Source organism: Corvus hawaiiensis, chromosome 3, assembly GCF_020740725.1.
Source record: "Corvus hawaiiensis isolate bCorHaw1 chromosome 3, bCorHaw1.pri.cur, whole genome shotgun sequence".
NCBI lineage: Eukaryota > Metazoa > Chordata > Aves > Passeriformes > Corvidae > Corvus > Corvus hawaiiensis.
Genome location: NC_063215.1, coordinates 97,422,735 through 97,447,861, shown reverse-complemented (window position 1 = coordinate 97,447,861; position 25,127 = coordinate 97,422,735). Strand labels below are relative to the sequence as shown.

General features: G+C 38.9%; 1 protein-coding gene across 3 annotated transcripts in view; it reads left to right on the top strand.

The window, feature by feature from the left end:
- Positions 1 to 253: 253 nt before the first annotated feature.
- USH2A (usherin) overlaps positions 254 to 25,127 on the top strand; it is a 388,094-nt gene continuing 363,220 nt past the window's right edge. For 2 of the 3 annotated variants that reach the window (XM_048298182.1, XM_048298180.1), the window contains exons 1-3: positions 254 to 427; positions 959 to 1,638; positions 6,859 to 7,024. In XM_048298182.1, coding sequence (XP_048154139.1) covers positions 1,118 to 1,638; positions 6,859 to 7,024 — 687 coding nt within the window. In that variant the 5' untranslated portion in view covers positions 254 to 427; positions 959 to 1,117. Of the gene's footprint in view, positions 440 to 958; positions 1,639 to 6,858; positions 7,025 to 25,127 lie in introns of all 3 variants that reach the window. The other variant, XM_048298181.1, reaches the window with a different exon arrangement.

Below are 25,127 nucleotides of genomic sequence, written 5' to 3'. Positions count from 1 at the left end.
CCGCTCGGCAGAGCGCTACCGAAGGGAGAAATGCGATTCGAGAGAAAAAAAAAAAAAACAAAACCTCCTAAGGATGTTTCTTCGCTGCACAGTTCAGCCCGGCGGAGCTGTTCCCTGCGCGGGTGCAGGCGGTCCCAGCGCTGCGCTCCCGCCCGGCCGGCGCTGCCGCTTTAACGCGCGGCGGGGCCGCGGGGGCGGGGAAAGGCCGCGGCGTTGCCGGGCGACGGCGGCGTCGCCGCGGGGAGCGCCGGGCTCCGCTGGCCCCGCTGGCTGCGCGCCGCTCCCGGCCGGGCAATAGCGCTAAATCAGCGCTTCCACCGCTGCCCCGGCACAGGCACTCGCTGTTAGAAAAAGCTCCACACGGGACAGATGGGGAAGGTGGTTTTAATCAGCTTTGCCGAGCGCTGAGAGGAGCAGCCGGCGTGAGGTGGGCGGCGGGGTAAGGCGTGAGGGGACGGTAGGAACACCGCTCCCGCTCCTGGCTGGCTCCCTGGGGAACGGGGGTGTCCCTCGGCGTGCCCGGGAATAGCGCGGTGGGGATGGCAGCTCCCAGGGAGTGGTGCGAGACTGAGGTAAGCGCCGGGGGGCCGTAGGCGTGAGGTCCAAGCAACTCGCCTGAAACCCTCGGCAGAGACTTTCGGAGGCCCAAGTTGCATGTCCCGGTTTGCAGCCGTGTCCCGTATTCCTTGCTGTGACACACAGAGCCAGGTGACACGACAGATCCGGGATAAACTCCCTTAACGCGCCATGAGCCTGCGCGCCCTCGAGTCGGCCTAATCGCGTGGCCTTGCTCGGAGACATGTCTCGGCCCTAGCCGGCAAGGGTGGGCAGGTGGGCCTGCTGGCTGGAATCTGGACGAAGAATTCTAACCCTTGAAATCGCTAGCCGGGCATCATCTCTGCTGGTGCAAAAGAGCAGGTTCCTCCTACGGACTGTGTCTGTTTTCTGTGGTTTGCAGATCCCGGCTGTCAGCCACGTGCGTTTTGCTGGCCAGAAGATGTAGATGTCCCTTGTGACTGAGTCCTTGCATGGGCGTTATGAGGATGAAATGATACATAAACTCTTAAAGCACAGCACCTAAGGACATTGCTACCGACATGGACTTCATTATTTATTTATGTTTGCTTTAATCAGGAGGAGCTTTTCTGTAAACATGAATTGCTGGGCTCTTTCCTTGAGATGTCGTTTCTTGTTTCATGCTATTGAAACATTAATCTTAACTTATTATGACTCCTTTGTGTTGGTCAGCTCTCAGGGACATTTCCCGAGGCTTGAAAATGTGGGAGCTTTCAAGAATGTGTCAATTGTGCCAAGTCAAGCCACTTGTGGGCTGCCAGACCGAAGCACTTTTTGTCATAGCTCAGTAGCTGTTCAAAGTATTATATCCTGCACTCAGAGGTTTTGTGTTCAGGAATGTCCATATAGGTCTTCGCCTTTGTCCTACAAACAGCTTCTTTCAGAAGGCCTTGGTACCTGTATCACAGAGGATAAAAGGGACTTGCATCCAGGGTCCTCCAGCAACACTTCCAGTTTTATTTTTCATAATCACAAGGATTGCTTCTCTACTCCCCGTTCTCCAAGGCTTGGAGCTTCATTTACATTAACTGTATGGTTGAAACCTGAGCAAGAAGGTGTAATGTAAGTAGTATTGAAGGTGTTTACTTTCCTGGTGCTCTTAAAAAAATTGACCGTTGTAGGCATGGTCATTACTAGCAAGCTCTTTAAACTTTCAAAAGGTGTGGTGGGAAACTCTGACGTTTATAGAGCCGTATTTAGGTTGGGGTCTTCCCAGATGTCAAGACAAGTGGCGTCAGTTTCAGCAACATTGACTCATGGTAGTTCAATTGCTTTTAATGTTTGGAACTGTTCATACATAAGGTGCATGTCTATTATCAAAAAGAGAAATTTGTCTTTCCAATTCACATTCCTCCTGAAAGCTGCTAGAAAATTATGTTGTCAGATGGTTGTGCTGTTGCTGCTTTCATGATGGAAAAAAAAATTATCTGTGATGTTAGGACTTTTCCAACACAAAGCACCCAAAAATGTATATTTTGGAGCCATAGAAGAGAGGTCATAGTGTTCCTGGAAGATGTGAGGAATGTTGCCTGACTGGCAGACTGTGTTGCTGCTTTAACAAACTGTTCCACTATTTAAACTGCTAGTGAAGTTTCACTAGGTGCTCACAAAGTAGAGGTGGCTAAGCGTGTTCCCTCTCCTATTTGCCTACATGTTGCGTTTTCAGGAAATACCTCTGTTAGAAGTGACCTTTCGGCTTGATTGGGCCTTACTATAATGAAAAACCTGCTTTTTGAAAAACACATCCCAGATCCTACAAAGAAGTTCCTGTCATCTATCACAAAATGCAGAGCCTCCTACTCTTTCTTACCTTCGTTGTGCAGATCTCTTTAAAATAAAGCACACAAAGAGTATAGTTTGTTCCTTCACACTACATGCCACAAATGATTTTGTACTTGTGTTCATAACTTACTCTTAGAATGTAGCTAATGATCTGCTTTGTTGAGGCATTCTTGATACTTGTTTTGCATGCTGCTGTGAAATAGTAAGTTGTCTAAGGGTAGCAAAATCATCAGAAAAAATAGAAATATCTAAAATTGTAATGCAAAATTATAGTATGTTTTATGCAGTGATAATTACCTCGAAAAACTCAACCTAACTGTAGAATTTGTGGTTAGGGATGGGAAATAAATGAGATCTGCAGAGCAAAAGGGACTTTTGTTTGAGTTGAAGTTAAATCATTTCAGCTGGCGGTATGTGTAAAGGCGTCTCTGGAGCTTTGGTGTATGGTTGTTTTTATAGACAGCATTTTCTATATAATGGTTGAATCTCGAATGTCAGAGAGTCCATTTCTGTTGTTGTCCCATTCTGTGAGTTCATGTCCACACACATGGGCACATCAGAGTCTCCTTCAGCAGAGCACATGCCTAACTTGGAGCAGAAGCATCCTGCTAATTTCCAAGCAAGCTGTTGCAGCGATGTGTTGAGTGAGATCTGTGAAAGTCTTTTGTCAATGGGATAGGCTTTGATGCATGGAGCCTAAAACAATGAAATGTTATGTCCTTGGTTTCAAATGATTAAGTGCTGTGAAGAAACCAGACTCTACTGATGACTGATAAGCCATGGACTAGTGTAAAAGATTAGCTTCCAATTGCTACTGTGTTAATAACTACACAGTGTACATATTCCTGTTCAGTGGGTTTTATAGATCACTTTAAAATTTTAATGTTTTTATTCAATTTTTGTAATAGATCACTTCGTTTGTATGCATTGTGAGATTTGCTGCTACTCAACATGTAGAAAAGACAATGGTAAAGCCCAGTCCTGAAAATTGAAGATGGACAGCAGTGATTCCAGTGGTCAGGATGATATGCCACAGTCCAGGTGGTTTTGTTTCACTGTTCACAGAAAGAATGGTGTTAATTTTTCTTTTTTCATAAAAGGAATACTGAGCTCCAGTTCTGGTGGAACAGTTGTTGCACATGAGTAGCCATTGAAGCTTGACTCAGAAGGCATCTTACAAAAGAGAAATAATTTACCAGCAAACTAAGATGCTTTCCCTTTTATTATATTGGTTTAGTGAATCCTTCAGGTTGGCAGATGGAGTTTGACTTACTGGATGTCCTACATTTTGCAGTCCCTGATGGGGAATTGTCACTGTTGCATGTCATTTGTGAGACCTTTTAAACCCCATTATCACAGCAGAGGAGCGTCACAGAACTGGGATGCATTCTAACAAAGTCTTTGTGTTCCCACCAAAGCATTAGGAAGATCAGCAAGAACGAGCTGCTCATTTTGCCAGTAGAGTGATTGAAAGTTTAACAAGGTTTTTTTTTTTTTTTTTTACTTGCAAAGTGCTCTTACATGAAGTACAGCAGGCCCTTGTGTTTTGGACATGCCATCGTAATGTGTTTTTGTGCTGAATTGTATATGGTCTGCCTGTGAGTGTGTGTGCTTAGGAAAGAAGCTAGGAGTGTTGCTGCACAGTATCCCATTACATCCTGTGACATTCTGATACGCGTGTACCCATGTAAGAGAATAGCAGGATTTTTGTTAGAAGTTACTGTGCTAGCTGAAATGAGAGAGAGTGATGTGAGGATCCAAGTCTGAAGGCCCTTTAAAGATTGCAGATAAGCAGAGACACCAAGAATTTTTTTCATCAGTTTCATATGTGAAGTTTTCTCGTGCGAATCTGGGAGACAATACACTTTGACACACAGAGAGGAGTCATGTTACAGATTTATTTAAAGCCCTGATGTTCTTCTAAGATGTTTAGTAGAGATATTTGTAGGCATGCTTTTAAGTCACTGCATACTGGAAATATTGAAAGAAAAGCAAGAGAAGAGTGACAAAGCAATGACATTTTTACTCCAGTCTTTAAATTTACTTTCTCTTTAGGCAGTAAGTGAGCAGGGTTCTTGCCCTGATTTCATTCTTGCCTCATGCTTCCTTCTTGCTGCGTGTACTCATCAGTTAATATAATTGCCTTCAGTAAGCCTGTGTGTAGCCTGTATGTAAGCTTTAGCACAATATAGGAAACCATGTATGATGATAACCCTTCACAATGGAATAGGATAAGAACATGGGTACAAGCTTAGCATATGTGAGTAACCATAACAGGCTGCTTGTATCAATTAGTGTGAACTGGAGCAAGTTCAGATGCCCAGAAGATACTGGTGGTGGCAAGAAGTGAGCTGAGACCTTTTACAGGCAAAAGGATCAGCAGGAATGGCCTGACGTGAAGTGGTTAGCACATATATGTTTTCACTTTATTTATCTAAGGGACTAAAATCATATGGTATTAATATCCATTCAGATGTTTTACATTAGGAATTAGACTGAAAGGGGTATTTGCTGTAAGATACCCTGCATCTGATTTTGAACCAGTGCAGATGTTCCCATTTGCTCCAGTTAATGTGTGGGAAACACCAGTGCAGCCATGTTAGATTCTCTAGAATCTTTTTCTCTTTGACAGCTGACCAAGTGGATTTGTGTTAATTGCTTTTTTCCCCTCCAACCCCACCACTGAGGTATATGTAGTCAGGTATTGGCTCCGTGGGACTGCAGGTTACCAGAAGTTGAAGACTTCACAAAGAACAGTGGCTTCTCTCTGTAATCATGGCTGGAATGGAAAATTAAGCTGAGGCAGAAGTAATGCTTCCTCCTATTTCACCTGTGTTAGAACTAGTTTGGATTTTTTCTTTTTTCTTTTTCCTCCCTCTCTTCTCTTTTCCCTCTTGGTTTTGCTCTTTTACTAGTAAGTCACATTTCACATTTGTTCTTTCCAGTTTTCAAAGTGATGTACATCAAGGTCACTTCCCTTCTTAAAGTCATGACACCTTTGGGGATAAAAACAATGTGGGGATGTTTGTTTTAGATAACTAAAATAAACAAAACCCTGGATTATCCAATTATTGTTTATCCAGGAACGGGGTAAATCCAGTTCCTAAATATTTTGCTACTTAGCTGAGCCTTCCTTCACATTTATTATCTAACAAAACTAGCATGTTTACAAGCAAACAAAATATTGAAAAGACCAGTGGACAATTTATTAAGAAATGTGGTTTTAGTAAGGTTGGGAAAACAGAAGTCTTCATTTTGCATGGTATTTCATTGACAGCATTCCAGCAGGCTAAAATAGTAACAGTTAGGAGGAATTAATTTTTTCTCTTGGATTTAAAGGTGAATTAGTGAATAATGGCAGTATCAAAGAACAGCCTTTTTGATACTTTTCTTTTATAAATGTAGAGTAGGTGAAGACACTTATCAGTAGATAGGGGTTTTTTGTTTTTATTTTTTTTGCCTCTGAAATATGTGTAAGTAAATACTAATCTCATATAAATTTTAAATGCTTCCCTCTTGTGACTTAGTGCACTGATTTAGTCTGGTGTAACTGTTAAAATATTTGACTTTTTGTGGGTCAGTACATTGGGAACTGTATTTCTTGAGCAGCTCAAATGGGAAGGGTAGAACTTTATAATCTTTTCTTGTATTTATGATTACTTTAATAAAATACATCATTGTTTCACAAGCTTATGGAGCCTGTGCTTTCTCAGAACTCTTGACATCATGGTGATTGGATTGGCAAAAATATTTCAGCAGCTTGAAATGAAAAATGGGTTGCTGTGGATGGTATTCTCTGTACCTTATATGTCATTGTTGTGTTTGCTGTTGATGTGACTTTTGTGGGGAAAAAATCCTAATAAGTGTCTGAATATCCTTCTTGCCTTGCTCTAGTTTCTTAGGTTAAAGAAAAACACTGCAAAGGGGAGAGTGTAGGGTAAGCTGGTGTTAGAGCTGTTTTACTTGAACAGATTGGGTGGAAAGATGGAAGACTTATTACCAAAGCATGTAGTTTGTACTGCTTTTTGTGGTTATATTCCATTTGCCTTGTTAGACTAAGGGAAATTAAAGTGCCTCCACAGGATGTACTGAGTTGCACAGCTTTGTATGAGAAGTGTGGCAGAGACCTGCACAGTCACTGTAGTTTCTGTCATGGAACCTTCAAAGAGGAGGCATGTGGGACCTCTCTTCCACCCCCAAATGAACTGGGGTTGCAAGCACTCAATAAAAAAAAGCAAAACCCGAAAACCAACCGACCAAAACCCCAAAACAACCCAAAAACCTCACAGATCAAGACAGAAAATATCTTTGCTGAAGTTCTTTTACACTTAGTACATCCTGTGACTTTCACTGTCACTGAGCATCTTCTCAAGAGCTGTATTTTTAATGTTTATTTTAATACATTCTGGTTAGCATCACTTTACAGGATAGCACCTTGGCAAGAATGTGTATATGTGTGTGCCTCTGACCTTATGTTGTTTTTCTTGGTTATTTCCAAAGGTGTGTGATAGAAAAGGCTATTGATGGGCAGACTGTGTTCAAACTCACAATCTCTGAGAAAGAGACCATGTTTTATTATCGCACAGTAAATGGTTTGCAGCCACCAATAAAAGTAATGACACTGGGGAGAATTCTTGTGAAGAAATGGATTCATCTTAGTGTGCAGGTGAGTAAAATAAAAACCATTTAATATTTGTTGAAATACAACATTTGTATGCGAGTGGTATAACTGTATAAATATAAAAGAATAAATTGGGGGATGTAAATGATAACTCTTGAGTCTGGTAGGTAAGGATCTTAATTTGGGAGCTAATTTTGAGTAAGTTGCTAATTTAGCACTGGAAAGATATGCTGTGCTCATTCTTCTGAACAAGCAGACTACAAAACTGAAAATTCTCACCTTTAAGTACATGAGTATGTGAGGTGAAGAAGAGCTTGTACTAATATCTTAGGTACTTATATCTGACATTACCAATTAGTCTTGGGTCTCAGTTTATTTCCTGTAGATGAGAATGCCATTCTCATCTGTACATGCTAGTGTACTTACCTTATGGAGGTGTGTCCCATTTAATTTAAAGAGTGTACATAAGTAAGTAACTCACAAGTAAATATGTCAGTTTCTGCAGGATCAGTCACGCTAATAAGTTACAGAGCTATTACCTCTTATTTTAAAAATATGATTCAGAATTGTTAGAGTACAATTCTTGTGTTCTAAAAGTCTTCTGTTGACATAACTTTTTAATAAGTGTACAAATATCCACTGAGGATAAAGCAAATTTGAGTTTGTTAAAATTTAAACTGTATGTACAAAAATCAGTAAACAAACATGGAAGAAATTAAAATTCAGTTATTTGCATGTCTTGTAATTCCCAACAGGCACCCTAGTAAATTCTATTTGTAAGCCAAGTTCAACTAATAATTATAAACCACAATTATCAGGTATTGAAATGTTTATCTTCTCCTTCCTTCATTTCCTTTATCCGTTCTATTAAATTTCATTTGGTCTACAGCACAATCAAGCATAGTTTTGCTGCTTTCTTGAAACTTGCTAAAAGGTATTGACTGTGATTTGGATTTTTAGTGCTGATCTTGTCACTTGTAAGGAGTATCTAAGCCGACGTCTTGATTTTTTTTGCAGTTTTTTTTTTTTTCCAGGATAACGGCATGGTAGTGTGAATAAGATTTCTGCTGTTGGATTAAAAGAGTGACCTTAAGGTAGAACTAATGAACTTTACACTTCAAGCACTCCAAGGGTGCTATATTACTGCTGTTGCTGTCAGCCACATTTTGTACCTCGGAAACTGCTAAAGCCTGGCATAGCCAAGTGAAAGTGAAAGGGCTGGTTAAATACACACGAAGATGCTGAACTACATTACAAAGGAACATGAAGCACCCTGTGGAATTTGCTCCTTTGTTTCTCTGCAGAAGGTTGTTCAATTCATAGCAGGAGTAAAGGAGTATAGCTTCTAGACCCTTAAAGGAACTGCAGGCTTAATGCCTTTTCCAAGTTTCTGAGCTCAGAACTTTCCTGGGCTTGGTGCTATTGTAGAATTCAACTTGCCATTAAAAATGATAGTGGCTGCAGCGTGATCCATTTAGCCCTTGGCCTGGCTATCAAACTTCAGGCAAAGGTCTGGGGTTTTGTTTGTTTGTTTTTAGCAGGTGTCCAAAAGCATTTTTTTCCATAAATGGAGAAATAAATGGAAAATAAGAATACAAGAGAGACCATACAAAAATATGCAAAAGTAACTTGCAGCTGGAAGTGTGTGTCTGTCATACACATAGATGCTAGGCAACAGACACCATTACAGAGGAGTGTGAAGTATTGGTTACAGATGTGAAACTGAATTTAGAGAGAAAAAAATATGGTGGGATGGCAGATATGTTTGGAATTCAGGTGTAAGAGCATATGCCTATTCAGGAATGATAAAAATGAAAGCTAAGTGGTGGAATAGCACCAAATAGTAATTAAATGATAAGAGGGAAGGAAAGAAGAAAGGATAGCACAGACTGAAAATAATTTTTTTGGAATAAAATAATTCTAGGGGAAGAGAAGGCTAGTAAATTAATTCTACTGAGGTAATCTAGGAATTTAAATCCTTGGGTTTGTATTTAGATGTGTAATTTGTTAGAGGGAACTACTACTAAGAACCGTGTCATTGCAGAGACTTATTTTCCAGTTTATAGCTGGGAAATTTAAGTTCTACTAACAAGAGCAGAGCCCAAACATTCCTGTGAGTTCTGCATGAAGGGTTTCTTCATTGAGTAGTTGCTGGAGCAGAAAGTCTGGGTATACCAGCTTGGTTAAGTGATGAGGGCATTATCAGAGATGTAGATCTCAAGAATAATGTTGAGCATTCATAACTAGAGTCAGATGAAATAGAAGAGTAAACAGGTCTTTGGTTCTCTAAGTACACTTCTAGGTTTCAAAGAGAACAAACAAATGCAACTGTTTTAATGAAACAAGGTAAACTTTGGAGTCCAGAGATTGAATGGAAAAAAAAGCCTGGAGGTTTTTAAAAATTAATATAATAGAATTAAGAGAAATTTCTGCCCTTAAAGGAAAAAAATATGGATACGTACTGCCCAGGCTTATCTGTGTGAATAAGTACCTTTGCAGTTAGAGAGGGCAGAGTGTGTGAGCATTGGGGAATGGGGAAGAAAATTCACAGAGAATGCTGTGCAGGATAGAAATAAAACTACAAAGTGGTTGATATGAATTAGACTGTCAAATGGTAAAAAATTCTTAGGATTTTTTTTTTTTTGGTGTAAGAAGGCAAGACCTGAGTATAGTGAAAATGTGCTTAAGGATGATTTGAGTAAGGTCCCCAGAATAAATAAATACTTTGCTTCTGTTTTCAATAGTCACAGAGCAAAACCAATCAGGGCAACAGAAATTAATGTATGGAGACAAAAGTGATCTGAAGAGTAGAAACATGAATTTGCAAGCTTATTGTGAACATGCTGCTGCAATCAGATGGCCTTTGTCCAAAAATTCTGACAGAACTGGCACATAAAATCCTGTGACCAAGAGATACTCTCTGCAAAGTTACCAGTAGAGATGGAGCTATAATGCTTATATTTAGGAAGGATGCCATGTTGATGCCAGCCAGCAGCCAAGCACCTGGGCCCTCCTCACCCCTGCCAGTGGAACAAGGGAGACACCAGAAATAGCAAAAGTGAGAAAAACTCATGAAGGAAAGGGGCTGAGAGGGGAGCAAATGATGTAAAGGCAATCACTCACCACCTCCCACAAGCAGACCACTGCCCATCCAATTTCTTAGCAGCAGACCACCTTGGAAGTAAATCCCCTATCTCCTCAAATTCCTTCTTCTACGCTAGTTTTTATTGCTGAGCATGAGGCTATAGAATAAGGAATATCTTTGTCCCAGCTGTCTCCCTTCCCAGTTTTTTGGCCTGACCCTGTCTTACTGCTGAGGTGGGATGAGGAGTTCAACTGGGAAAAGAGAAAGGCTTGCCACTGGCCAAGCTCTCTTCAGAAATGACTAAGATACTAATGTGTTATCCATGCTGTTTTAGCCAAAAATTTGAAACATGGCACCCTACAGGGTGTTGTGAAAAAATTTACCTCCACCCCAGCCAAAGCCTGTACCAAGAGGAAGGAAAAAGGATCTTGGCAATGCAGAACTATTTGTCTTGATGCAGTGGCATGCGAGGATTTAGAAAAGATCTTTGAAGAAATAGATAAAGATGTGGAGCTAAATGAAAAAGGGGATAAAATGCAGCATGGATTTACTATAGATAGCTCATCACTGTCTAACCTCTTAGCTGTTTTTTGATGAGAAAGCTGATTTTCACGCAAAGTAAATGTGTCAGATTTCCTCTATCTGGAGTTGAGTTTAGCATTGATGTGACAACCTATGAGAAGTTGTAGGGTCAAAGGGAATGCTCATGGGAAAGGTTGGCAATAGATACTGCTCATAGAAACTTGCTTATAATCCTGGGGAGGGGGGAGGCAAAAACCCAATTGAATTGTTCGAGAATTAGTTTTTGGACCACCCTTGTGCTTTAATTTTATTAATGATCTTGGCACAAATATTGAGAGTGTACCTATCATAGTAGCTGGTAACAGACATAATCAGGAAGGGGAACAGTAAGATGTCATACGGAAAGAATGGCATGACCAAAAAGACTAGGGGAACTGGCATGAAATAAAGTTGGTATTACAAAATGCAAAGTAGTGAACTTGAAATTCCTCACAAAATTTTTTTACTCTTCTAGTTGTTTTCAGTTGATGAGGATCAAGTCTTTCAGGTTTCTGAAATTTTTAGGGCCCTTCTGGGTGTTTGATCTTGATTTAGTGATATTTTTCACTGTATATATTAGCAAAAACTCTGAAGGTACTCACTGGAGTAAAAGATATATAGCCTTAACTTAAAAGAATCTGGTATGCACTGAAGTGAAATCTCAAAAAAATTGGTGTCTTAAAATCTTAACTTTTAAAGAAATAAAAGAACTGAGCATAGCAATGCATAATTAAGGCCAATGGTGTACCATATTATCTCTGCAAAGTGAAACAAAGATCAGATTTATGCCACTTAATAACAGCAGCACCATTGTGTATTTTCTTTTTCAGTTTCACTGTTAAGTGTCTTTCACTTTCCCTTTGATACTTCAGAATTTATTTAACCAATTAAGAAGAGTGGAGTTTAAACATGAATTTGCAGATACAGATGAGGCTACTGAAACAGGAGGGTCTTTGAGAACATGTCAGATTGATGTTTTGGTTTCATATTTAGTGTCTGCAATTATAAAAATAGTCTTTTTGCTAGACTTTATTTTGCCTGATCATATCTATGTAACTCTGCCATGTTTTGGCAGACTATAGCACATTAAAAGCTTTGGAAAGTAAGTTTAAAATCTAAATGCAGAGAGGTAACCGTGACTGAATTACTCTCCTGGGAGGAAAATGCTCTTAGAGTGCCTATTGAAATCAGCATTATCATTTCAATACATGTCAAATATGAGTCATTTCCTAGTTTAGGCAAAATTTCTTTATAAATCTTTAAATCTTCCACTTCTTTCAAGAAAAGGTTGAAGTACTTATGATTTAATGAGACCGCTTTACCTCATAACTGTTTGACTATCAAGAGAAAACTTGTCCTTTCCAATTTGTGAAATACTTTTATTTTCTGCACAAGTTTTTGAATACTTTACAATTTATTTTATAAGCAAAGAACCTGAGACTTAAAAGCAGGGAGGCAAACATTTATTCTATATACTCCGTGTATGTATTACTAAATACAGGGTGTTCTAAACTGTGTGGTCCTTAAGTTTAATAAGGACATGAAAAAGCAAGAAAGCATTTTGATTTAACAAACCACTTTGATCTCCTCTTTGAAGTCATCACTTACTATCTGTTAAGAGTAGTTTGTCAGGTCCAAGAAGGGAGCGGAGAGTTTGCATTAATTCTACATTTTGGAGCTTCTTGTCTATTAATTGCGATTGTGTGTTGAAAATATTTAGGAGGATGCAGTCTATCCACATGGCTGGTGCTCTGTTCCCACCAGACAGTGGAAATAAAACGTGTTAGTCTTCATGTATTTGAGTGTGTGTTTAGAGAACTGTTCACAGACACAATGAGCATAGAGCTGCTTCATCATCTGCTCTGCTGCTGTTGCAGGCCATTCAGGTACTGCTGCTGGACATGCAGCCTCCATATTCTTTGATATTAGTAAAACTTTTTTTTGTGTTTTTCCTGCATGCAGAGGTCCTACTATGGTTCTTGCCTCTTCTCCTCCTGTTCTATGGGTATTAGGATGCTGACTGTGTAAATTTGGAAGCTCTGTTGTTGTAACTTCAGCTTCTTGAGAAAACAGGGTATTTCTCAGATGATTCTTTCTACTCCCGCTGTCTCTTAAACTACTTATTTTCTAGCCTGAGTACGAGTTTGAATATATTTACAGATTTAAATTTGCAGTCTTACAGCTGCCTCGGAACACAAGACAAGGAACTTCGCCTGGGCTAAGATTTTAATTTCAGAGAATGGCAAAAATACAGGTTTTGTCAATGCCATCTTGATTCCGCTTCTGGAAATTGCAGATGCTTTTTGTAATTGCAGTTGCAAATTCCACTGAAATCTGCCCAGAGTTGGTTATATATGGTAGGAATGGAATTAAGCCTTTGTATGGCCAGTGCTGAGAGGAGGTGGTGTTGAATGCTTTGCAGAAGCTATGCCTGATTTGTCTGGAGAGTTTCAAGATTTGAAAACCATCAATTTTCAATTTGCTTTGCAAATGGTTTGTTTCCTTATACAAAAATAAGTTGCAGCCAGTTAAATTGTATTTTTAATGATGAAAACACAATGTTAAGAATGATTTGCCTTCTTTTATTTCCCTTAGTCTCAAAAATTTAAATGTCCTGCAGGTCTCAGGTACTTTTGTGTGCCCTTGAGTTGTGTGGGGAGAAACCTGGAGAGTTGGGAAGTGTCTCCTTGTACTTGTTATAGCTGGTTGGTATACTATACTGAGACTTGCAGTGTGCATCTGCCTTGTCACTTTTGGTTATGGGAAGAGTTCTCGATACAGGTTTGCCTTCTGTCTATTTTGAGTCGTGTTTTACTACTGATATGCTTCAATTTGATTCCTTTTCGGGGAGACCAAGCTTGAAGTTGTAGAGTGGAGTAGCACCATTTAGAGCGCACCATTTGCAGTGTGGGCAGAAGGTCCTTCAGCAGGTAGTTCTTGGCATGCACAGTGTGTGAGTAGAAAACTGGCAACTGATTCCAACATCTTTGCTGGTAAAGATGGATCACAAATACTGTCCTTTCCTCTTTATGCTGTGCAAATTGCTAAGTAAATGTCTTCACAGGATACTTGAAACTTTTTTTGATGAGTCTAAAAACTTCATGAGTACAATGAAAGAGCAGCTTTTGTCTTCCTGTTTGTTTGTTTGTGGGGTTTTATTTATTTTTTTAAAGTGATTTCTACATTTGGTTCAGGTTTTTGTAGCTTAAAGACAGACTTAAATCAGAAGTCTGATCAAGAAATGGAAGATGAAACTTTCAGGTTGTCCTTTGTGCAACCTCCATTATTTATGTGTGAACTCTGTCTTACATCTTGCGTTAACATCTATGCATGCAGCAAATGGAGGGTGACATAAATTACACGTGTAGATCTTGTACAACGCAAAATCAGTGTATGCTGGTGGCAGTCCAGAGAGGGAATCTTGTTGTAAGACTTCACATGTATCATTTTCTCATGGAAGCAAAGAATATTTCCTGGCTCTGAACAACTTATCAGCTTGTCTGGAAAGTAGAATGTTCTAGGATGGGAGAGGGGGAGGAACACCTCCTGTCCATGTATCTCATTCCAGTGCCTTGGCTCAATAATGCTGTAATTTTTTGCATTATTTAAGGACTGCTCTGTTTGATAGCTGTCTAGATAGCCTGTCTTGGAGTATGAAAGAAGAGTATATGAATAGGAACAACTTTCTTTTAGATCTATCAGTGACTTATTTTCTGACAGTCAGTGGTTTTTGAAGCTCCTTAAGCTAGACTGTCTTGAATAGTCACTAATTGACCTGTTTTTAGTTTAATAGTCTAATTTTTCTTACAATTTATATATTAGCATATATATAATTTATATTTTCGCATTGGATCGTGTGACGTCACTCTTGTGACAATGAGTTTCTCATATGGAATTATGGCTGTATGAAATTGTTCTTTATTTTAAATCTTCTGTCTGTCTTTACTTTAAAACTTTTTTGCCAATTTCTTTTGCCAGTTTCTTTCTCTTTATCAGTCTCATACTATTTGATATTTTGGTTATAGAACACGATCATGTGTTAAAATAGTTTATAAATGAGATTTCTCCTTATATTGAAGCCATTCTGCAGTTTGTTCATCCATATCGAACTTTTCTCAAACTTTTGGGGCTATTTGAGGATGCAAGGGACAGAACTCCACTTGTTATCCGAGACACTTCGCACCATAAATTTCTAAGCAATAAAGTTTTGTGGGCTTATTTTTAATTTCTTTCCTAATAAGGGATGTTTCTCTTTGTTCATTAGTGAGGGACTCTATAGTAAGTCCAAGACCACTTGGAGCAGTGACTGTTCAGAATTTAGTGTTGTGTTTACATGGATAAGAACATTTTTCTCTTGTCAGCTACCTTGTGGTTAACACAATTAGTCTATTGCTTTACTCCCTGTTCCTTAACAATTTTGAGATCCTTTGTCACTTTGAAGTAAGCTTTGACTTTTATTGTCTGCATGTATTCAGTCCTTTTTTTTTCATCTCACTAACCACTGTTTTCAAGCCTGTACAAAATGTTAAATAGCAGAGATTGTTGGAGCTACTTAGTGGTAAGGTACTGTTTGTGTGAAATTGGACCATTTAATCTCTCCCAAGTTTGAAACCTTTCTAGAAAGCCCGTATATTATATTGGTCAGTTCTTTTTATCTACATGCATCTTTACTTCAAAGAAGTCAAATTGGATCTTGATTTCCTTCCACAAAAGTTATGTTGCCTTTTCTAGTGTACAGTATTAATCCATGTGCTTTTCCAACCAATTCATCCAGGACAGATTTGATTTGATGGATTCTCAGAAGAAATGGTCCAAGACCTGGTCATGCATCATGTCTATAATTTTAATTTCCGCGTTGTTCTTTGCTCTTTGCAGGGTTAATTGAAAATAGGTCAGAGGGTTTTTTTTCCCCCCTGCTTCTTTTCTGATCTTCCATTGAATCTGAAGGTGCTCTTTTTATTAAAAAAAAAAAAAAGGCTGCAATACCAGCTTCTGTAATATGGTTTAATACAGTTAGCTCATTTACTTTATCAAAATTTGAGCTTTCTTTAAGGCATAGCAACACTTTTCAGTGGTGTGATCTATGTAATTCCTGACATTCAGGTTCAAACATCTTGGGCTTAAATTTCAAAGACAGATGTATTGTGTCATAATTCACAGTCTATGTGCATGCTTAGTTAGGACATTTCTGGTTTAGATACTTGATTTTTCTCCTCCAGCTTTTTGTTTCTTTCCCAATTTGATATACAAATAAACTGGCTCTATTTGTGTATAGGAGCAGCTGACCCTCCTTTGATTCTATCTGTTCTAAAAAAGGGTTTAAATTTGGACTTGACCTAAATCCCTTCCTCCAAGCACTGTTTGTGTGCAGAGTCATGCAGCCTTGCTTGTCTGACCCTTTGTGATACTGGCAGCATTTCAAAGAAAGGCACTGACTTTTTATCTTCTGCCTCCTGAATAAAAGCCAAAATATTTTCCTCTTGAACCTCTCTTCTTTCCAGTGGTGTTCAGGTGTATCCTTGCTATTGACTGATTGTAGATGGCCTATCTTGTGAGGTTCATCCTCGTTGCACCTCTAAGCAAATCATCATGTGATACTCAGTGGCAGCATAGAATAAACCATCAACATTGCTCCTAATCTGACGTTTCAGAACTTCAGGCTTCTGTTTCTTTCCACTGAAATGCTTACCCTTGAAGATTTATCCTCAGCACTCAGAGATATGTGAATTTCTCTTTCCAGCTTGATGACCAGGTTGCATGGAACTTTTGTGGTTCTTGGAAGCAGGACTGGTCAAAAGAAAAAGCCTGTCGTCTTTCTGAGATTCTCTAATTACTACTTACTTGTGCCTTATGTATGTACCTCTTGTCTGTAAGTCAGGTAATTATGCATGTAACAGGTTGCATTGCCACTCTTCTGCTGGACTTCCGAGGGCATTTATTTATGTTTGAAGGGCCTTTATCCTTTTCCTTAAATTGTGTTTGTTGACATCCTCATATATGTTTTTCAGTAATCTCCCTGGCTTTTCTGTGCTTTAACTCAAGGGCTGTACTCTAAAGTGCACAGGACACCACTTTATAAGCAGCCTCCCCATGTCATCTCCTGGCCCATCTCTAGCAAAATGGGGTGGAGGGAGCTGCTGCATAAACGATTTCATTTAGCTTTTTCCAGAAATAAACTACCAAAAATAAGCTACCAAAACACTGTCCTCCAAAGTCCATTTTTGGTCTCTGTTCGATTAACAGCACAGTTTGGATCTATGGCAAAGCTTGGCTGCTAAGATGCTTGGTAACTCTGGAGAAAAGCAGTTATTATAAAAAATGAAAATTGAAGCTTACAGTGAATTGCCATAAAAAAGAGTGTTGGGGAGTTACAGTACAAAGGAGTAGTTGAATGACCATTTCTAAAGGACTTTGTGATGGAGGGAAGAAAGCAGGGCACAGAGGAAGAGGGAAAGGCACCTGAAGTAAGGTTGTGGGGAGGAATATGAAAAGAATCAAAGACAGAATTTTGTGGCTCCTTGACCATGAAAAGAAACTAAGCCCTCAAAGAAAAGATGAGACTTTATTTGCAAAAATCCCTTAACTGGATACATGGAACTTTTTGTGGCAAGGCATTCAGAGGGCAAGAATAATTGCTTTCTTCTTATGTAAATTATCCCCCCAAAAAGACAGAGGAATGGATTTTCTAGTTTTCAGTCCCAGCAGAGCTGTTCAGCTCTGTTTTTTAGAACCAGTGTATTCTTGCATTAAATTTGGGAATGACTGAGAAGTCACACTACTGAGTGGTGCAAAATGGTGCAAAATCATCAGATATAATCAATTTAAAAGACTAGAATTTAATATGCTGCTGATAGTGTAATACAGGGTTAATAATTGTATATTAGTAACAGCTCCCCTCATTTGTGTAGGTATGTGCTTGTTCTTTGACTAGTGAAGCACAGAGACTTTATTCAGAAGGGACATTTCATTTGACATCCACATCTCATCCCTAATTTACATGATTACAAGTAGTTCGTGAAAATTCAGAATCAGTGGTTTTGCTGTATTTTAAATGGAGGGGACAGAGAGAAAATGTGCGTTGTTATGAGATTATCTAAAATGTACTTTCTGACCTTTTGTTTCAATTAATTGTGGCAAGTCTATGTAACTGTTTAAGCTACTAAAAAGCAGCTTGTTGAATCCTTAATACTTGTTTCCTTTCATGTTACTGTAGTGATCACTGAATGTTGGATCTGATTTGTTCTGTGACTTGGGGAAAATAGAGTCATTATGGAGCAAGAAAGCAATTGTTCTTCACGCATTTGCAGATCTGGTGACTAGGATCCTCTCATGGTTTTTTGTTTGGAACTCATTTACAGCACAGGTGTCACTTGTTAAAGCTTTCCATGTAAAAAGAATAGGGTTTGATTGGTGGTTAAAGTAGTGGTTTAACAGCAAAGCTTGTTTGTTAATTACTTTCGTTTCTAACAGAATCTGTATTTGCAGTTTTGCGCTCTTGGCTTCTCTGTGCCACTGCCCTGCCCCGATGTGTTTGTTCTGTCCTGAGGCATCAGTAATAGATTGATACAGCTCTACTGGCACTGGCAATACAGAATATTTTTCATTGGTGCAGTGCTGGCTGGAGTAGAAAGTGGCATAGCTGTAATTAACCATTTTAATACTACTTCATACTACTGAATACTTTCAAAGTACTGGTCAACAAAAGATTAAGTGAAAATTGCCAATCTAAAATTGGAATGATTACAATGTGCAAAATGATCACTAATCACAGATTCAATGTTTATTTTAAAGCAGTGTTTACTTTTTAAAGTACTGATTCTTTAAAAATACAATTTCAAAAGCTGTCTCTTTTCACATTGATCTTTCTTCGTCTCTAGCCTGATTTATCAGATAATTGAGTATGGGTTACATCACTCAGTTTTTATGCAGTACTAAAATCACCCCATATGAAAAATGAACAGCATGCATGTTTCTTATTTTGGATCCCTCTGCTTGCTGTCACTTGCATTTTTGCATCTTGAAGCTTTGTTCATGAAATAGCTATTAGTTTTTCTTAAGCTTGTAAACTGCCTTATGGATCAGTCTGCCTTCCAGTTGCTTTTTGATTTTGCTGTTTGGGGTCAAGTTTATATTAATACATGGCTTATTCTTGAAGAGAGTTAATTGCTTCGGGAGCATTCCAGGGTTCCTTTCCCCCCACCCCTGTCCCCCCCTTTTTTTTTTTTCAAATTTCTGTTGTTCATCAGGGAATTCGAGCTGAACTAGTGGATCTATGCACAAAAAGAAAGACTTGGATTGAAGGAAAACCATTTCCCACTGAGAAGGGATTAACATTGTAGGAGATAGTGAAAAAGAGAAGTAAAGGAGGGCAAAGAGAAAAGCTAAATATCTTTTATACAAATGCTAGGAGCATATGTAATAAGACTGCTGAATGGGAGTGACATGTTTTCAAGGATAAGGAAGATATTATTGGAATAAGAGAGACAACCAGAAAAATGAAGGGGGATTTAAAATGCCAAGATACAGTTTCAGTGAAGGGAGACTAATATTAAGCTGAAAGAGATGTAACAATATTGCTGAGGGATGATACTCCATCTGCAGTAGGAAACACTCCTGCTCTCACCCCCTCCATTTAATTTTTTTTTTTAACTACTTCTTTTAAAACTAAGTTCAGTGGTTTGTATGCAAGGACATGTTAATGTAGTTGGGATTCTTGGCTGCTGTACCAGACTTGCTGGAGGTCAGAAAAAAAGCCCCAGCAATAGAAGTATTTAAGACATACAGTGGTCCCTAAGAAAACCAGAACTTTGATTTGAAGAATGCTGGTGTATTGAAGAGTAGGGAGAGAGATTGTTAGAGATCACTTATGATATGGACTGTGTTAAAACTACAAATGAGAGCATGTTTCTGCTGTCACTGTAAGGTTGTTGCCTTTATGCTGTTAATGAAACAGTGTAGAATATTGTCACAGTTATGGAAAGATGTAAATATAAATCTGTATGTGGAGACAAGAAGCAAAATCAAATGATCAAAAATCATGAAATTTGAAATGGTTGTGGGGTGGGGGTTTGGGCTAGATGGAAAAGCAGCCCTAAAGTTATTGATTTTAGCAAAGCTAACTTTGAAGGAAAGCAAAATGCTCCTGGGGTTTTTGCCTGCAATCCTGTGATGAATGGGAAATCCACTCCACACAAGTAGAGAGTACATAGTGTATAAAACACGTAGAGAGGCTGCAATTAAAATTCATCCCAGTTAAGTCAAGAAAAGGAAAGGCCGATATGGGCCTGAGGCAAAAGAAGGAAAGGCAAAGAGACAACTTGCCCCTCCCGACCTTATGCTTTTTCCTTCCCCTTCGCTGTTCTTTACCATTTCTTCTACTGTCCCTTTATCCTCTCCAGCCCTTCTATTTTAAGATAGTTCTGTCACTGTGGTCCCCTGATGAGGTTTCTTCCTCAAGTCTCTTGTTTTTTTCACACTGGATTTCTCAGGGTGTGGGCATAACTGTTCAGAGTGCTTATAACATGGCCACGAGTCTTTCTCCCCTCTTCTCCCCAAAAATACTTACACTGTGCATCACCTTAAACATGGTTGCAAGCTGTATATAGCAGACATATTTTTTCTTTCCCAACTTCTTTTATCTGTTTGTGAATCTGGAACGATTTCAGTTCAATGTGTGGCAAGGGAAGCTGGGGAGGGCAAGTGAGGGGGTATGTAACAACTTGTATAGATGGTGTGTATATATGAAAATCTTAAGAAAAAGACACTGTGCTGTGCTGGAACATCTACTGCTGAAATGGCAGGATTTCTTGAGAGCCAAGAGTGAAACAGGCACATACATAGTGGTATTCCTTTCTTTTGTGCAGAGTCAGGACACAAATTGTGTCTTCTTTTGGGACTGTCTGTGCAAGTTGCTTTATTGTTGATCCTCCCACATACACACGTTATCAGACATCTTGTTTCAAGGTGTAAAGAACAGATATGAGGAAGAAAGTAAATTTAACATATTTAAAGTCTGAATCTGGGCAGGTATAAAATGACATTGCTGAAGCTGTAGGCAGTTTATAGTAGCTGAAGATCTGGCCCTTAACTAATGCAAACAGTTTGAACAAATTTTGATCTGGCATTGTATTTTTAAAGGTGAACAAAGATTATAATGGCAGAAGTGGATTTTGGAGAGATATTTAATGGGACATTGGTGGAAGATTGAGTGGTCTTTTTCTGTCATTCTGTATTATCTCTTTTTCTTTTTTAAATTGCAGTGATTTGTTAACTGCAGAAATTGGCAACAGGCAGAGAGCATGACCATGTGGTCTTATGGCATTCAGCTGATGACCTGTTTCTGACGATGGTATGAGGGTTCATAAAGTTTAGTTCCACGTGTATTGTGATGATAGTTGCATCTATATTTAAAGCTTTCTGTCACTGAAGCACTCTTGGTGTTGTCAGATGTCTATTGGACTGGATGAGCTGCAACTTCTTGCAATTGAATGTCAATAAGACCAAAGCAATTTTGGTTGATTCATAGCACCAGCTTAAGCATATTCACTTGCACAGATTACATTTGACAGATAGTTACCTTCAGCTGAACTCTGTGGTTAGAAGCCTTGGTATATTCTTGACAGTGAGCTTAAAGCTGATGCCTTATGTTTATTTCATATCCTGTTTTTGCCTTCCTAATACTGCATGTGTATGTCTACATTTAAATAAATTCACAGCTGAAGTACTAGTCACTCCACTTGTTATCTCTGGACAGAATGTTGTGATGAGTCAATTTCAGTATTTAAAAAATACTGAAATTGGTGGTTTTTTCCCATTTAGGCAGTTTTAATTTCAAAAGCTGTCTAATCAAGGATTTTTTTTTATCAGGAACTTCTGGAAAAGTGTATGTCAAAGTCTAACAAGAAGAGGATAAGAAAAAAAGGTAGAGGATATAAGCAAAGATGAAAAAGTATTATTCTTCTTGGAATGTTTTTCTGGCATTCTATCAGTTTTCTGGCCTGCAGGGAAATATAGTCAGCACAGGTGTTCTTGCCCTATTATGTTAGTGAAAGTTAAAATCCTCTGGATTCTGGAACAAGATTGTGCACAGTGTCATCAAATACTGATATGTGTTAGCATCCCCTATAAATTTTGTAAAGAAAAGCATCTTTCCTTGTCATTTCTCATAACAGTTCTAAAATACTGTAGGTTAAAATAGTTTCAATCCTTGATTCAGTTAGTTGATCCTGTTTATGGGTGAACTTACATACACTGCAACTTCATTTGGAACATACTGAAGAACCAAACTTTTGAATTATTTCAAACCATTTCCCTCCATGGGTTCCTAGTCAGCTTAAAGCAGCATCCTGATTTTGAAGAAAAAAATCAGTGATTTAACACCAAGTACCTTGTACATATGCTGTTTCCACTCACTCACAAGTTCAGTTTCTGTTCTTAAAGGCAAAGGTGATTTTCCTGTAAAGCTTAAGGAGGTCCTGAAAGGCAGATTGTTTTACTTCCTTCTCTCAGTGAAGAATAGGACTGCAGCATCCTTGAATTTTGATATGAATGAACCAGAAGTAAAATACTTTAATTAAGAGGCTTGTAGTTGCATATTTCGGCTAGACTGACGTGTTCTGGTGAGAGGACAGAGTTGACTCTGCAGTTTTGGCAAGAGTTACATAATGAATCTCAGCCTAGAATGATGTTGGCATGTCGTCTTCTAAAAATGACAGAATGGTTGAAAGTAAAGGAATATCCCCTAACCATGGATGGTAACTTAAGCACCTTCTTTTTGGAAATCATCATAATAAATTCCCTGGCCATGTTGTTACTTGTGTTAGTAGTGGCAATGAAAAGCCTCAAACCCTCTTTGTTTTCTTCCCGTAAAATGCCGTTTGTCCTGAGAACCAAGGAAGTGTGAAAAGCATCACGTTGAAACCTCCACAGTAGCCAGGGTTGCACCTTGCCTCTACCATCTTCTATTCTTTTCCTTCAGACTTGCAGCTAAGTTGCTTCAAAGACTTGAAATACAGAGGGGTGAATTTGGGTTTGGTTGGGGGCACGGAGTTCCTACAGGTTAAAAACTATGGTTTTTGCCATGTGACGGTAGTATAGGATTTGAATATGGAAACAGGAATTTAGAAATGTGAACCAATCATTTAATAATAGCAGATAAAATTGATTTTATTATGTGTGTAGCTTTTGCATTTGCTGTAAGATTTTGGGCATACAAACTAAAAACAGCGCTGAAGATTTGAAATTGTGACAAGGTTGTAGCTGGAACAGCACCAGCCTCACTGGCAAACTCATCAGGCAGTTCTGTTGCTGGTACAGAAGGTGCCATTTGTCTGTCAAGTGTTATGCAGATAGATTATCTGAGCTGGCTTGTCCTCTTGGATATTATTCTTTAGTTTCCACAGCCCTCCCTCCCACAACCCCCCTGTCCCTATTAACGTGGTTATTAGCGTCTTTTTTGGTCTGTTTGAGAACAAGTTCATAGACAAATTCCTTCTGACATATCCTTGTTCTCATATGTTTGCTACATAAATTCATTATCTCTTGCCAAGCTTTAGATCTGCCAAGTTCCCTCTGTTTTGTCTCAATTTTCATTCCAGAGAAAAAAAAGTAAAATGCAAAGTGCAAAACACTAAAAATGAGCTCTTTTTATTTTAAAGGTTGTAAGCTTTGTCTCTGAGAGAGGGAAAAACAAACAAAAACAAGACCACAGGAGACTTTGATGTATGTAAGACATCTGCCCAAACATCTCTAGCAATAATGTCATCACAGCAATAGTTCTTATTCTTGAATTATTTGTTCAGCTAAGGTTTTAAATTTGGGTTAGGCTGCATTTGGTACTTTGTAAGGAGAGCTAAGCAATATGGGACTGTAGGAGCAGGCTCTGTGCTAGTGCTGGTGAGTCATATGTGGAGTATGGAGTAGAAGGTGGTTGAGTGTGATGTGGAATCCTGACTCATCTGCAGAGGTTAAACTGTGGGAACCTCTTTACTTTCTGAAGCAGTCATAAGGTGGCTGATAGATTATCTGAAGGGTTGGGAGAAGTAGAGGAGTTTTGGGGTCTTGTGGTTATAGAATCATAGAATATCCTGAGTTGGAAGAGACCCACACAGATGATAGAAGTCCTACTCCTGGCCCTGCAGAGCACCAGCCCCAGGAGTGCCTGAGAGCATTATCCAAATGCTTCTTGAACTCTGCCAGGCTTGGGCTGTGACCGCTTCCGTGGGGATCCTGTTCCAGAGCCCAACCACCCTCTGGATGTGAACCTTTTCCCAGTGTCTGGCCTAAGTCTCCCTTGACACAGCTTCGTGTCATTCTCTTGGGTCCTGTCACTGATCACCAGGGAGAAGAGATCAGTGCCTGCCCCTCTCCTTCCTAGGTTAAACTATTTTGTTCCCTGTTTGTATTAACGTTTGAGAAAAATAGTACTTGGGGGCAAGAATCTGCTGCCACCTGTATTCACTACATTTATCACATTGTTTAGGTTTTTTGTTGCTGTTGGTTTGTTGTTTATTTTTTTCTTTTTGTTTGCTTGGTTTTTTTAAAGCTAAATGTAAATATAGTAGATAAAAAAGAGGTAATAATAATTAGTAGAATAATGCAAAATGAGAATAAGGCAAAAATGGGGGCTAGGTAAGGAGCCTTTAAAATGAATATTTAAGGTGTGTAAATTCTGCAATTTATTCAGTGAGGAAAGGTGTTGAATTGTGGCAGAAAGTTGTCTGCTATTTCTGATTCATCAATTTAGGGACACGTAGACACTCAGATTTAAAAAAAATATGTAAAATGCTGCATTGTGGTTTTTGGTGCCTAGCTCTGCTTAAATGACAGCTGAAAGTAAGCTTGGATTCATGCTAGTGGTTTCATCCTGGTTTTTCTCCCCAAATTATTTTGCTGACGTCCATATCACTGACCTTTCCTCTTTACAGAAAATCATTTATGAAATATTAAAGCTGTGTGGAAGCCTTTGTAATTGCAGCTTCAGCAAGATTTGCAATTATGCAAGAAAATACTGAAATACATACCTTTGTGCATCTCATCTCTTTGATATGCAAAAGCCCTTTACTCTTGCTTTTATTAACCGTTATGCTTCTGTTTCTCACCTGCTTTTGCAGAGGAAATATCTGAACCCGCATGTCCCCCAATGGTAGAATATGCTGTATATCTTTATATGAGGAGGCAAAAAGAGCATATTTAGACAGGTTGAAGGTGAAAAAGATTTTTATGCTCAAGTTTCTGATTAGACCATTATAGCAGCATCACTAATTCCCCTCCTTCCATCTATTGTCTTCTTTCCTCTGTTGTCATCAGAGACCACTGTTGATTTGTTGACTCTATTAAGGTATTCAAGGAAGCCACAGGCCTGTCATTTTGGTCATAACCTTAATCTGTTTTCTCACCTTGGGAGAAAATGTGTTAATACACTGTCTGTTTCTATAGAATGAACTCATTGAGAAAGTTCCTGATGCAACAAATCTGCAATACATTTAGAAAGTAAAAAGGTTT